General features: G+C 36.8%; 1 protein-coding gene across 3 annotated transcripts in view; it reads left to right on the top strand.

Moving 5' to 3' along the window:
* LOC131689158 (dmX-like protein 2) overlaps positions 1 to 6534 on the top strand; it is a 61627-nt gene extending 55093 nt beyond the window's left edge. For all 3 annotated transcript variants that reach the window (XM_058974042.1, XM_058974041.1, XM_058974040.1), the window contains one exon: positions 5117 to 6534. In XM_058974042.1, coding sequence (XP_058830025.1) covers positions 5117 to 5317 — 201 coding nt within the window. In that variant the 3' untranslated portion in view covers positions 5318 to 6534. The remainder of the gene's footprint in view (positions 1 to 5116) is intronic.
* The last annotated feature ends 5886 nt before the right edge of the window (positions 6535 to 12420 follow it).

Raw genomic sequence — 12420 nt, 5'->3', positions numbered from 1 at the left:
CGCCATGGTCGGAACAGCATTTGAGTTGTTTTCTGTAACAGTCTAACTATTTTTAAATTTTTTTTTAGAAAAATTCTTTAACTTGGCTGCTGAGTAACTGATAAATAATAATTTTAACTTGGCTGCTGAGTAACTGATAAATTCTTGGTACGCAGATCTGAAAAGTGTGTAACAGCGTTGTCACAAGTACAGATTTATCTAGAAAGGTAAAGGTTTAGTTTCGAGTATTTTTGGTACAGATTCTGTACGATACGGATAACATATTTTTGTAAAAAAGTACAGATTTTTTTTAACATGACATATAAAATAATTTAACACTGCGATGAATACCAGTAAACAGGTTGTAAATGTTGAGTTAGACCGCTGACAGAGTGAGAAACTGAACTGGAGCTAGCACTGACATTAGGATGCGGGATTTGAGAAACTTGCTTGCAGCAAATCAAAGGATTGATGTCACAGTACCGTACAGTACCGGGAGAAACTGGAAGTACTTCTCATTTTCTACTTCTAGTAGCAAACCGAATTAAAAATTAGCAAGTTTTTTTTTGTTCCTGTTTGCTACGGAGCAGCTAGGAGAAAGAAGCGTGTATTGAAACAAACCTAATGAAAGCCGAGTGGATCTGCGCGGATTGCTTGCGTTTATTGTAATAGGCCGCTTACAGAGTGGCGGCGAGAAACTGTGTAGGGGCTGGTACTGACAGTAGGATGCGAGATGCTAGAAACCTACTTGCAGCCTACCCGGATAGAATTTTACAGTAGCATTTACCCTACAAACAATCATAAAACAATAAATATTATAGTTTCTACTGTTTCAACATGGTTCGACGCAGCGCTCTCGCAGTAGATTTACAATAAAATTTCATGTAACAATCAATTTTACTGTTCAGAAAAAACTGATACGGTAAATTCACATTAAATTTGACTGTTTTCGAGAAAAAAAAGTATGAAGAAAAATCAATTTTTTTGATGTTAAGATGCATAACCACCCCCCTTTTCTATTGCAAAAATCGATTTTACATTGAAATTTACTGTAGAAACGTTAAAGTTTATTGTTTTTGCGTGGTAGCATAACACTAGAATTTACTATAAATTATTGTAAAATTACTGTACTGTCACAGTGAAAATCATGGTTTTGTTACCGTATAATTCTATTCGGGTATCAAATGGAACCTATCAGAGTAAAAGCAGGTAACCGGTGCAGATCCGCTCGGCTTTCACTTTGACATCATCCCTTTGGTTTGCAGCAAGCAGGTTTCTCGCATTATAATGTCAGCTCTAGCCCCAGCTTAGCTTCTCGCCGCCACTCTGTAAGCACCCATAGAGTACTTGACAATCTGTAACTGTATTAGTGTGTTCAACGATTTGTTTTCCTTCACCTTAAGGACGCTGAATCCTTCTGGATGAAGGCTCGACACGTCAATAGTTTGTTTACCATTTATCTGTCAGTGTCATTCCAATCGAGCATGAGACCTGTCAATGTCATTCCAATCGAGCAGAAGACTTGTCAAATGTTGCAATCTGATGAATGAATTTTGGAAAGTATTGTGATAGTGAGTTAAAATTTTGAATAAATTTCTGTTTCGAATCTCTAAGGCAAGGTAAAACACAACTTTTATCATTACAGTGCGTTCTAAAAGTTGCATCAACCATTGCAGCTATCCGCAATGTTGTTATTTTCTGGTAAACCACCAAATCGGACCCATTCCGCACGAAGGTCGTAGTTTACCAGGAAGCGAAAAAACCAATATTTTTAAAACCGGCGGTAGTTTTATTGGTACAAAACTTCACACAGCACTTCATGATGAAGAAATTATCGACGTTGCAACTCTGCGGTGCTAGTTTGCGGAAAATAATGTTGCCAAACCATTTTATTTAGTTGGGATAGGATGGCGAGTCTTTAGTCGAGTTCAGTAATTCAGCATCTTTACTCCACCTGTCATAAGTGGAGAAAAACAAATCGAAAATAGCTTTTCGGTCGGAATATTTTCATGATGGATCGCCCCGCATAAATGTGTACCATATGCCAACCATTACATCAATCGTTTCAAAACCATTTTCAATATGGTTCGTTCAACAATAGATTAACCATTGCCTAGTATCATATCAAACATAACCAGTGTCCAGTATGCTTCGTTGACACTAAGTGGACTGACACTTTATCCAATTGAGCTATTTCCGTAATATTGTTAGACGAGGATTTTTGACCATCTTAAACTACAGATTTTTGGAGCGTGGTAAACAGATATACGAATAACAAAGCCCACCAGAGCAATATTAACCTCTGGCGCCAAAGGACAATGTAGTATACAAATCTTCAATATAGGATACACGGAAGGTATTGGAAATGATAACTAAAATGGGTATGGTAGTATAACAGTTAAATTATAATGATGAAATATATCAGTAGTATTCCGAATATGGTGAGCATTATACGAATAGTTTGGAAATGGTTCCGAAGATTTCTGGAATGCTATTTATTTATACGGGTCCTAACTAATCAGTATTGTACATATCTGGAATAAGTTTTACGGCGGCGTAGATCATGACAACACCATTGAAAAAAATACTTTAAGCGAGCTACTTCAAATGTTTAAATTGACTGACAGTTTTATATATGACAGTTGGTGGAAAACAAACCTCCAATTAGTTTGTGTGTGAAATGATTTGCATAGAACTCTATAGGCTTTATTTGATTTGCTGAATCCAGGTTTGCCACATCTCGCATCCAAATGTTAGTACAAGCCACAGGCAGAGTTGCCACATTCACAAATTTTTCTTTAATGTCACAGATTTATTAAACAATTAGGCAATCCATGAGACGTGTTGCTGATTATTTCTTGATTGTTTCTTCTGACGTTACTCCGCACTGCTGGGCACAATGTCCGACAAAACCGTTGATTCTATGCAACATCCAACGAATCTGAACTAATGAAAGATGTTTGTCTGACGGGTTTTTCTGTTCGCAGGAGTAAAGCAAATCAAACTTGTTGACAAAACCCACCACTGAGTTGCCAATCAAACGTCTCATAGATTGCCAAATATTTGGTCACAGCTTCTTTTATTCAGCAGACAGATTTTTAACATTTTTATGAAAATTTCACCGATTTCCGCTGATTTTTGGAAATATTTCAATTTTTCATATTTTTTTTTGGAAATTTTACACAGATCTTCCTTCTGTTTAAAGCAAAACAGATGGCTAAAAGATTTTCTAGACTGAAACACAGCTTCCAATGTGGCCCTGGCTGCAGCTCAGCTTAGGTTGAAAACAAAATTACAACGAGAATTTGAACTGGAGCTGATTTTGAAATTACCCAGTTAAATACTCTGGAATTTTGACTGGTTTTTGGCGAAATTTTATCGCAAATGAAATAACTGATAACTGATTTTTGGTTTTTCGCAGCCAAATATCAGCATCAGCACCAACTCAGTATATTACTATCTCGAATGAAAAATAATTATATAAAATAATTTTGTTTGTCATTGTGTTAGTACAGATAACGAAAAATTTTCAACTCCCAGTGCAGATTTAATTGTGGCAACACTGGTGAGTAGTCAGATCGATTGTCGTTTGCATTTTTCATACGAATTAATCCGCTGAGGTTTTCGAGCCTATCATGGTTTACAGACCTTGGTGACATTGAATCCTTGAAAAGGTACTCATGAGAATTTATACAAAGCAGCCTTTAATATTAAAGATTGAAAATAATTAAAAACTAATTTCCTCTACTTTTATTAGGACCAAAAAACTTATATTGAATCCTGGAAAAGGAGAATGGTTGGCTATCAAAATGCTGTTTGTGTTTAAATTTAATATCCTTATGTGGTGGATCTCAAAAGAAAGGACATACAATAACCCTTGGGAAGATATACATTGAAAATCTTTCTTGGTCAGTGCACTAAGAATGAACTATGCAGTTAAAAGTTTCGATATTTAAACGTAAATATATGCTTACAAACTTCTACATTAAAACTTTCGTTTTTCGATGGAAAAGGATAGGTTAATATTTAAAGTAAAATATCCGTTTGTAACCCAAAAACGCAGTCAATGTTTGAAAGATGGGTTAATTATTGCATGACAATTTTTATTTGGAAGAACATATTCTGACCACTTGTCGGATTATCGGGGATGAATTTGCTAGACATTTTATACCAGTAACCTCGTATAAATTTTAACTAATGTGTTGATTAACAGTGTATTTTGCAGGGCTTCGACACCACGTGCCGCTAGTGATTTTAAAAAGAATTGTGAGAAGTTTTGATTTCGAGTGGCCCTTCTCTGGTTCAACCTATGAAAACACCATAACCTTAGTCCGGAAGATCCCATTTTAAAACTATATTCTGGTGTATTTAAAAAATCTCAAATTTCGGTCAACGTGGTTTATGAATGCTGCCTAATAGCCTTTTCACAAAAAAAAACTATCGGCCAACATGCACCTTCGGCCAACTGGCCTCGGTCTCCCCTACCTTACAAATATTCTGAACATTTACATATTTTACATGAAACAATCGCAAAAAATGGTTAATTTCGAATAGTTGTCCCAAAATCGCACAATATTTCCTACCAAAACAGCAGAATGTAGCATACCGTTGGAGAGTTTTATTTCTCTTCTTTCTAGAACTGTTAAAAATCGTAAGTTGGCTGAGAACTGACAACGTTGCTAATTGTTTGTGACGAAGGTTCTTGGAATTTTTTTGCCATAAATCAAGATGTTGAGAGTATATTGGACGGTTCAAACGTCGTTTTGTGTTGTATTTGGGTAGACCTACAACCCTTACTAGATCACTTGAAAAGTTCATTCAATATTTGTTTTTTTGTAATAAATAATTACAACAATAAAAACATATATTACAAATAATTAACAAATATAGAATGAATCACTTTTAGCACAATTCATTTTTTTTACATGGGCAAATAAGATTCGTAAACAAACGACATAGGTTTCGCATACAAAAATCTTTTAACCTTTAAGAATAAATAATATAGATTTTACCAAATGGTCAGTTTTCTGATAAAAATATGCCAAATGGCCTGTCCGACAAACATGCCAACCATATCCAAGATGCATTTAAACAAATATATAAGAAATGTAACACAATACTCAAATCGTCTTTCTAGGTTTGGGGCTTAACGGTCCATACGCTGCTATACAGCTTTATGGGTGAGCATGCACGCAGCAGCTTTTTCAAGCACATCGGCCAGGGTGTGACACAGTTGCAGATCGATTCTAGCGGCCGTCTATTCTCTTGTGGAGCCGACGGTTCTATGAAAGTTCGACAACTTCCAGACAGGGAGTCAATCATTCATTCGCTGTATTAAAAATGCAATCCACATTCAACCGTGATGATCGATAGGATAGATATCTGATAGACGATACATGAGTTCAATATAAATACAGGACGTTGGGGAAAATACCGAGAACAAAATTATGTGTTTAAAATCTAGGATATAAAAAGTCCCCTGTAAGTAAGTGTTATCGTAATTGTAACCAATAATAAATATTGAGAGACAAAATCACATCTACACGCAACATCAAGTATTGATAGATTTTACCCTCGATAGTATATAGAATATGTTAGGCACATTAACTAAACTACACATTTTCAACGTTTAGATTATTACCACAATACAAATATACAAAAAAACAAACATCCTTGAAAGCAAACCTCACATTTACTCTATTTCCTTATAAGTACTACTCAAAAATCTAACAATAAAACATCAACTGAAATCAGATAAATCATTCTTACCGCAGACAATACCCATGTTTAGACGTATTATCCTATTAAATTGAAAGTAAATACCAAAAAGAGATAGTAAGGTGAAGAGGATATAACAATAATATAATCGTACCACAGAAGCAAAGGTTTGTTAGAATAAAAGTTAGAATGAAGTGAGACGAGAAAAACGGTAACGAAGATAATAGATAGTCGAAAGAAGAGTCTACCATTTAAACTAAACAAGATCACTGAAAGTTTAAAATGATATTAGTAAAATTGTGGTTTACCTATTGGATTTTCTTTATAATCACTAATGTTTGTATTGTGAGCAAGGTTTTTGACTATTGTACCAACTGATTTATTCTCGTTGAAAACAACCCGTGTGCATATTTCTTGTTTTCTCCCGCTTGCCTTCGTCATGATAATCGTTCATAATCGCGATTGAAATAGGTACACAAAACAAAGCAGAGCGTGTTTATTGTTATACTATTGTTGACTACAAATCACAGAGAAAAAATCGAATAAAAACTAAAAATCAAATAAAAGTTGCACCTTAAAAATGAGTTCGAACTGTAAAACCTTAGCGCAGTGTGCACAAACACACGACTGTGGCCGTTCAGTAAAAAAAGAAGTAATAATGTTCTTTACATAAAAATCCACCTATTTACAACAAATAATCACTACTGATAACACGATAAATATAAACAAATGCGTCGTCTAGGGAATGATTATACGATATATGAAGTAAACAAAGAATGCAACAAATGAAATCTAGGGCAAATTTTATTTATTTATGAATAAATGTTTATTGTTGAATTGAGTGTTTGACTCGGGTAAAACGCAATTAAATGCAAGACTGGCTTAAATCTCGGCCTAATCTGAAAGATTGAGACTTCCCGTTTTCAGAATTTACAACGTACAACGAAACAATTCCCAAAAGCTTTCCTTCAAATTCCTAAATAAGCTATCATTATTTTGTCCTAAGACAAATTTGGTTTGCGATGAAAATAATCACAACCATAAATCTCATCAACAAAGTCATCAGATTCACAGTTGATCGGTCAGACCGGACTAAATGACAATACATTGACTTCGAGAAAAAGGAGTTAAAAGCAGTATCCTTTACGTTATAATTGGAAATTAATTCTTGCATAATTCTTCTTCATTGTTACATATTTCAAATTTGGCAAGAGTCTAATGTAGTTGAAGAAATTCTTTATCCAGTGCTATCATTCGGCCTTATTCTGCGCGGCGTGTGACGACTAAACTCACCTCACTTTATGTGACTTTTCTCACCCGATTCTGAGAGTCGACTCGGGTGAGGTGAGATTCCCCATTGCGGTTAAATGGGCGTCTCACGTCACCCGAAGTGACTCTTCAGAATTGGGTGAGAAAAGTCACGTAGAGTGAGGTGAGATTATTCGTCTCACTTCACACGCCTCGCAGAATAGGGCCGATTATCTCATTTTTCGATGTTTTGCGACTTAGTCCGGTCTGACTAAACACCGACCAGTTTATAAAGATATAAAAACTTTACTCGGCCTATTTTTACTCAAGAATGTTTTTATAGGGCGATTGAGCTTTTGTTTACACTACTTAAAAAATTGTTACAGCAAGCCTAGCCTAGCCTAAGCCTAAGAGACTACTTAAAAAAATTGTTACAGCAAGACTAGAAAGTATCAAATCCCAGACAACTTTCCTCCAGAATATACCAAAACCCAGACAACTATATGGCCGGAATTGAATTGTTATATTTTCTCGACCTAACTATATTTACATTTATATTATTTCCATTTACAAACTCGAAAAAATTCTTACCCCTTTTTTGTTCCCATAAGCACATCTTCTTTGATCAAAGAAGTCCAAGACAGAGACGGTCTTGGATTGCTGATTCCACCAATTCTTCGCCCTACCAATGTCGCTAGTTATTACTATGCTCATCTTTAGTTTTTGCTTCATTATCGTCGAATGGCGGATACAACTATTTTGAGATGATCTGGGGACCTATTTCCACAGTCACGTCGCCCCGTGACTTTCCTTCTACTCACTAGGTGACGTGACTGTGAGATTAGGGTCCTGGAATCCATTGTTCATTGGTCAAAACATAACTGAACCATCATGGGACTTAATAAAAAGTAACATTCGTTTGCCTTTTGTATACTTCCGAATTCATGGTCTTACCCACCATAAAAACGCTGGTTTTCTGGTCACAGGAGCAAATCCCTTGCCAAATCATAAATTTTTCCGAACTTATTCGCGAAACTAATCTTGAACTAAATCGCTACCCGCGGGCAAGAATTTCGAGTAATATAAAAAAGGTTTTCATTCAATCCTATTGATTGGCATGGGTTTTAGTTAATTATTGCTCAAACTATGTTTGTGTGACTCTGTTTTGGTGTTGATGGGATTAGCAGGTCAATTCATCCGGATTGCGATACTTACATCTTAAATTGAAAGGTAAGTGTTTGAAACCTAAACGCTCGGGTTGGGATTCTTGCAAAAAATATTTTTTTTTTTCAAAAATTCTTAACTCTGGATAGAGTTGGCCAATTTCGATACTTTATATTGATTGATTGATTGATATTTATTTATCTATAGTAGATATTTAACAAAAATTTACATAATTATACTCTTATTCCATTTTTAACAAATAACAAACATTTTCTTTTGAACACATTCACATTAGTCTCATCCTTAATATATCTTGGCAGTGTATTGTAAAGTTTTGATCTTTTTAGAATAAATAATTTTGCGTGGATGATAACCGATAAGAAGCTGGCCATGTCGTTTGTAGATCGGGTGTCATACTGGTGAAGGTATCTACCCCGTACAATTCGTGAACGCAGATATTCTGGCGCTAGCCCTCATATCACTGCTCTTCTGTTACATCGTAGAACAAGTCTCATCACTTTGTTTTGCAACTTCTGAAGATGGTTCATCTGTTGTTCATTAAAGGGCGAACACTAAATTATTGCGACACATTCAACAGGGCATAACTCTTTTACCATTGGGTAAAAATCAAACAAATTTTGCACACTTTCTCATTGAGGTGTATTGTTTACATGCTGTCAAACTCGAAGTCGTGTTTTTCGAATCAACGAAAATGGAGGTGAACCAACGCGAGTCGAGAGAACAAATTCTTTCCAAACACCTGGAATTTCCTGACCTGTCGCACCGGCAGTTGGGAAAAATGTTGAACATTCACCATTCAACCGTCTCCAGAGTGTTGAAGCGGTTCCAGGAGCGGTTGACGTTGGACCACGGCAAAGGAGTTGGAAGAAAACCGGAACCGCAGAACAAAAAGACGGAGGGAAAGGTGAAGCGGATGATTAAAGCAAATCCCAACGTCTCAAGCCGTGATTTGGCTAAAAAGATCGGCATGTCGCAGAGCTACGTCCAGAATCTACGTATGCAAAGAAGAGAGCTGGACTACATACATACAAGGTACAGAACTTCCCAAACCGCGATGAGCGGCAACAATCGATGGCTAAAACTCGGGCACGGAAGCTCTACGAGAAGATGCTGACAAAATATGGCTGCTGTGTGATGGACGACGAAACGTATATAAAAGCCGATTTTAAGCAAATTCCGGGGTTGGAGTTTTTCATCGGCAAGAGCAAGTTCTATGTGGACGACAAATTTAAGAAGAAGAAAATGTCGAAGTTCGCCTCCAAATATCTCATTTCGCAGGCCATCTGCTCTTGCGGACTGAGGAGTGAGCCTTTCGTGACAAAGGGCACAGTAAATGGCGAGATTTACAAATCTGAGTGCCTCGAGAAGCGCCTTTTGCCGTTCTTGCAGCAGTACGACGAAGCTCCGCTACTTTGGCCAGAATTGGCATCATGCCACTATTCTAAAATTACACTATTATAAGAAAATTGCCATGTCATTTTCGGTGTCGCAATAATTTCGTGTTCGCCCTTTAGCAAGGAATCAAATAAATGAATGAATATGAATGAATCAAATTCCACTGCGACAATTCTTTGCTTAACCGACACAGAACACCATATTTTTTCGCGATCTTTTTGATAGTGTAGTAAATGTGTTTTTTGAAATTTTGATTTTCATCTATAATCACTCCCAGGTATTTAATTTCACTGACACGTTCTAACACATTATTATCCAGCTTAACATTAACACAATCATTGTTAATTGTTTTTGATGTATTTTGCTTTCGTCACGTTCAGTTTCAGTGTCTTAAATTTTAACCAAGAACTCAAATTTTCTAGATCACTATTCAGTTTTTCAGTAGCAGCGATAGCACTGTTGGAGGCAATAAATATCACAGTATCATCAGCAAACAAGTTTATATCATAGTATTTTAGAATTCTTTAATGTAAAAAATAAATAACAGGGGACCCAGCATGCTTCCTTGTGGAACACCCACCGAGGTTTTCGTAGCGTCTGACAACATAGAATTGTACTTGGTTCTTTGACTTCGAGGATCCAAATAGGACGAGAACCTCTCAGCTCTTCAGTGCTGTGCCCGTGGTTCCATATTTTGTCAGAATGTTCACCAATCTCTTCCGTGAAATCATTTCAAACGCTCGCTTCAAGTCTAGGAAAACAGCAAACATGCAGTCTTTTCTCTAGGCTTTTCTTACACTTGTCCAAAACCAGATTTAAAGCCGCTGTTGTGCTACAATCGATTGCTCCTGTACCTCGATGCCGTCGAACGTTATGGACTTGGGACGATTTCCCTCAGGTTTGATCAGTCGTTTCAAAATCCTGCACAATTCTTTACTGTTGGTTTTATGCTAATCAATGCTGTGTTGCACATATTCCGTCGTCGTTTCATCTCCAGTAGTTCCACACCCTAGTAACAATTGAGGTTTTATGATAGTTTTATAGCCACTCATAAAACTTAGATTTCACTTGTAGCGTGCTATAAAACTAAAATTGTTACTTGGGCACTGTACCATTTCCACGATTTCTTCGATTTGATGAACTTCACCAGCACTAATGTGTCCACCGATTTCTTCAAGATCTCGATCAAACAATCAGCCTTCTCATGTAGATGGCCAAGACTAGCTCCATAGTTTATGTTTTCCCTCAACAACAGAATTTACGCCTCACGCGAGTAATTTTTCCAGTACTTTATCTTCACCAGTGTTTCTTCTTTCTTCTCACATTCACCCTTGAATGTCAAGCACAACGTTTCGAGATCTGAAATCTTTAATTCACTCACTGGTTTAACATCGATATCACAATTTGAGAAAACAAGATCGATTGTTGTACGACTAGTACGGGTAATACGGGTGAAGTCGTTTACATATGTCAAAGGAACTAGAAATTCTTCTAGTTCATATTATTGCACAACGGACCACCAAGGTTCAAAAACACCGGAGTTATTCCGGATCGCGTTGGGGTAAGTTAGTTTTGCCATTTCGAGTAGGGTTGCCACGCCTCCGGGTTTGACCCGGAGACTCCGGTTTTCTGGAGCGATCTCCGGACCTCCGGGTTTTACATCAATTTCTCCGGGTTTGGTGGGAAGAAGCATAGTATGATTTTTTTGGAATTTATTCTTTACAAAATATTTAAAAAGTCATAGTTAACTATTACTCTGGTTCAGATTTATGTTTCCCAACTAACCCTTCGTTTCAAGGTGGTGAAGATGAGTTCACCAAATATTGCTGATTTGTTTCACAAAGCAATGAAAATGAAAAACAAATAAAATTTACTACAATTAACAGAAGACAAAGATTAAGCCCGTACGATATTAAGCCTGTTCTAATGACCCTGCCACTTCTAGTTTTCCGATCTGTTTACTTAACATCCTTGATCTCACTTGAGTACTATGGCTCTAATTTTCATAACTTTCCCTACCCAGTAATCTATAGCTAATTGAATGTCGTTAAAATGTAAAAAAGAAAATGTGACTAACATAGTCGAAATAAAAAAGGAAAAAAGAATAAGGTAAGTAATATTTCGCTATAGGCTACAATTGAAATGCTGCATTCTACTAAGACGCTTAAAATTGTGTAAAAAAGTTATTTTGCGGCAAATTTTACCTAATCACTTCACTGTCAGTGGTGCTTATCACCAGCTGCACCAAGGTAGGGCAGATTTCTTCTAATCCAACTGACTAGGTCAACCTCAAACGAGTTCTTCCGGTGTTGTTGCTACTCCTGCAACGACCCTTGTGTGTTTGGTAGGGGGTTGCCCCCTGTTTTGCCCTTTTGTTACGACCTCTGGTAATGAATAACCGACACCACATAGTGCTTCCCATGTGATGCCACAGCCCTGCCCCCTTTTCCTGTTAGTTGTGGAGGAGAGCGATGCTCGTGCGACTTATCCTCCACAGTGAGAGTAGCTGGTGCTTTTGTAGTCTTGACATGTAGTCTGGGAAGTGAAATATTACACCAGATTAAACCGATAAAACCATTCTCAAACGATAAAAATTTACAGCTTTACTTTAACGTAGTTATAAAAAGCGATTAAAGCACTCTAAAATGCTGAACAATCGCTTTGATTCCAATTTCTGTCTCTTTCCACTCAAAATTCAGGTCAGTGAAAATCTCCGGGTCAAAGCCTCTCCAGAGGTGGCAACCCTAATTGGGTTTTTTATTAATAGTATCGAAATTTTCTATAGGACTTCCTTAACTGAACTAATCCACTGAAAAAATTACTCCATTTTCAAACTACGAGGACACTTGATCGGTTCACTGGTTAATCCCGAATATGTTTCCTGGGGGTCTCTTT

This window comes from Topomyia yanbarensis, chromosome 3 (assembly GCF_030247195.1).
Source record: "Topomyia yanbarensis strain Yona2022 chromosome 3, ASM3024719v1, whole genome shotgun sequence".
NCBI lineage: Eukaryota > Metazoa > Arthropoda > Insecta > Diptera > Culicidae > Topomyia > Topomyia yanbarensis.
The sequence above is the reverse complement of the archived record's forward strand: the minus strand, read 5'-3'. Positions and strand labels throughout refer to the sequence as shown.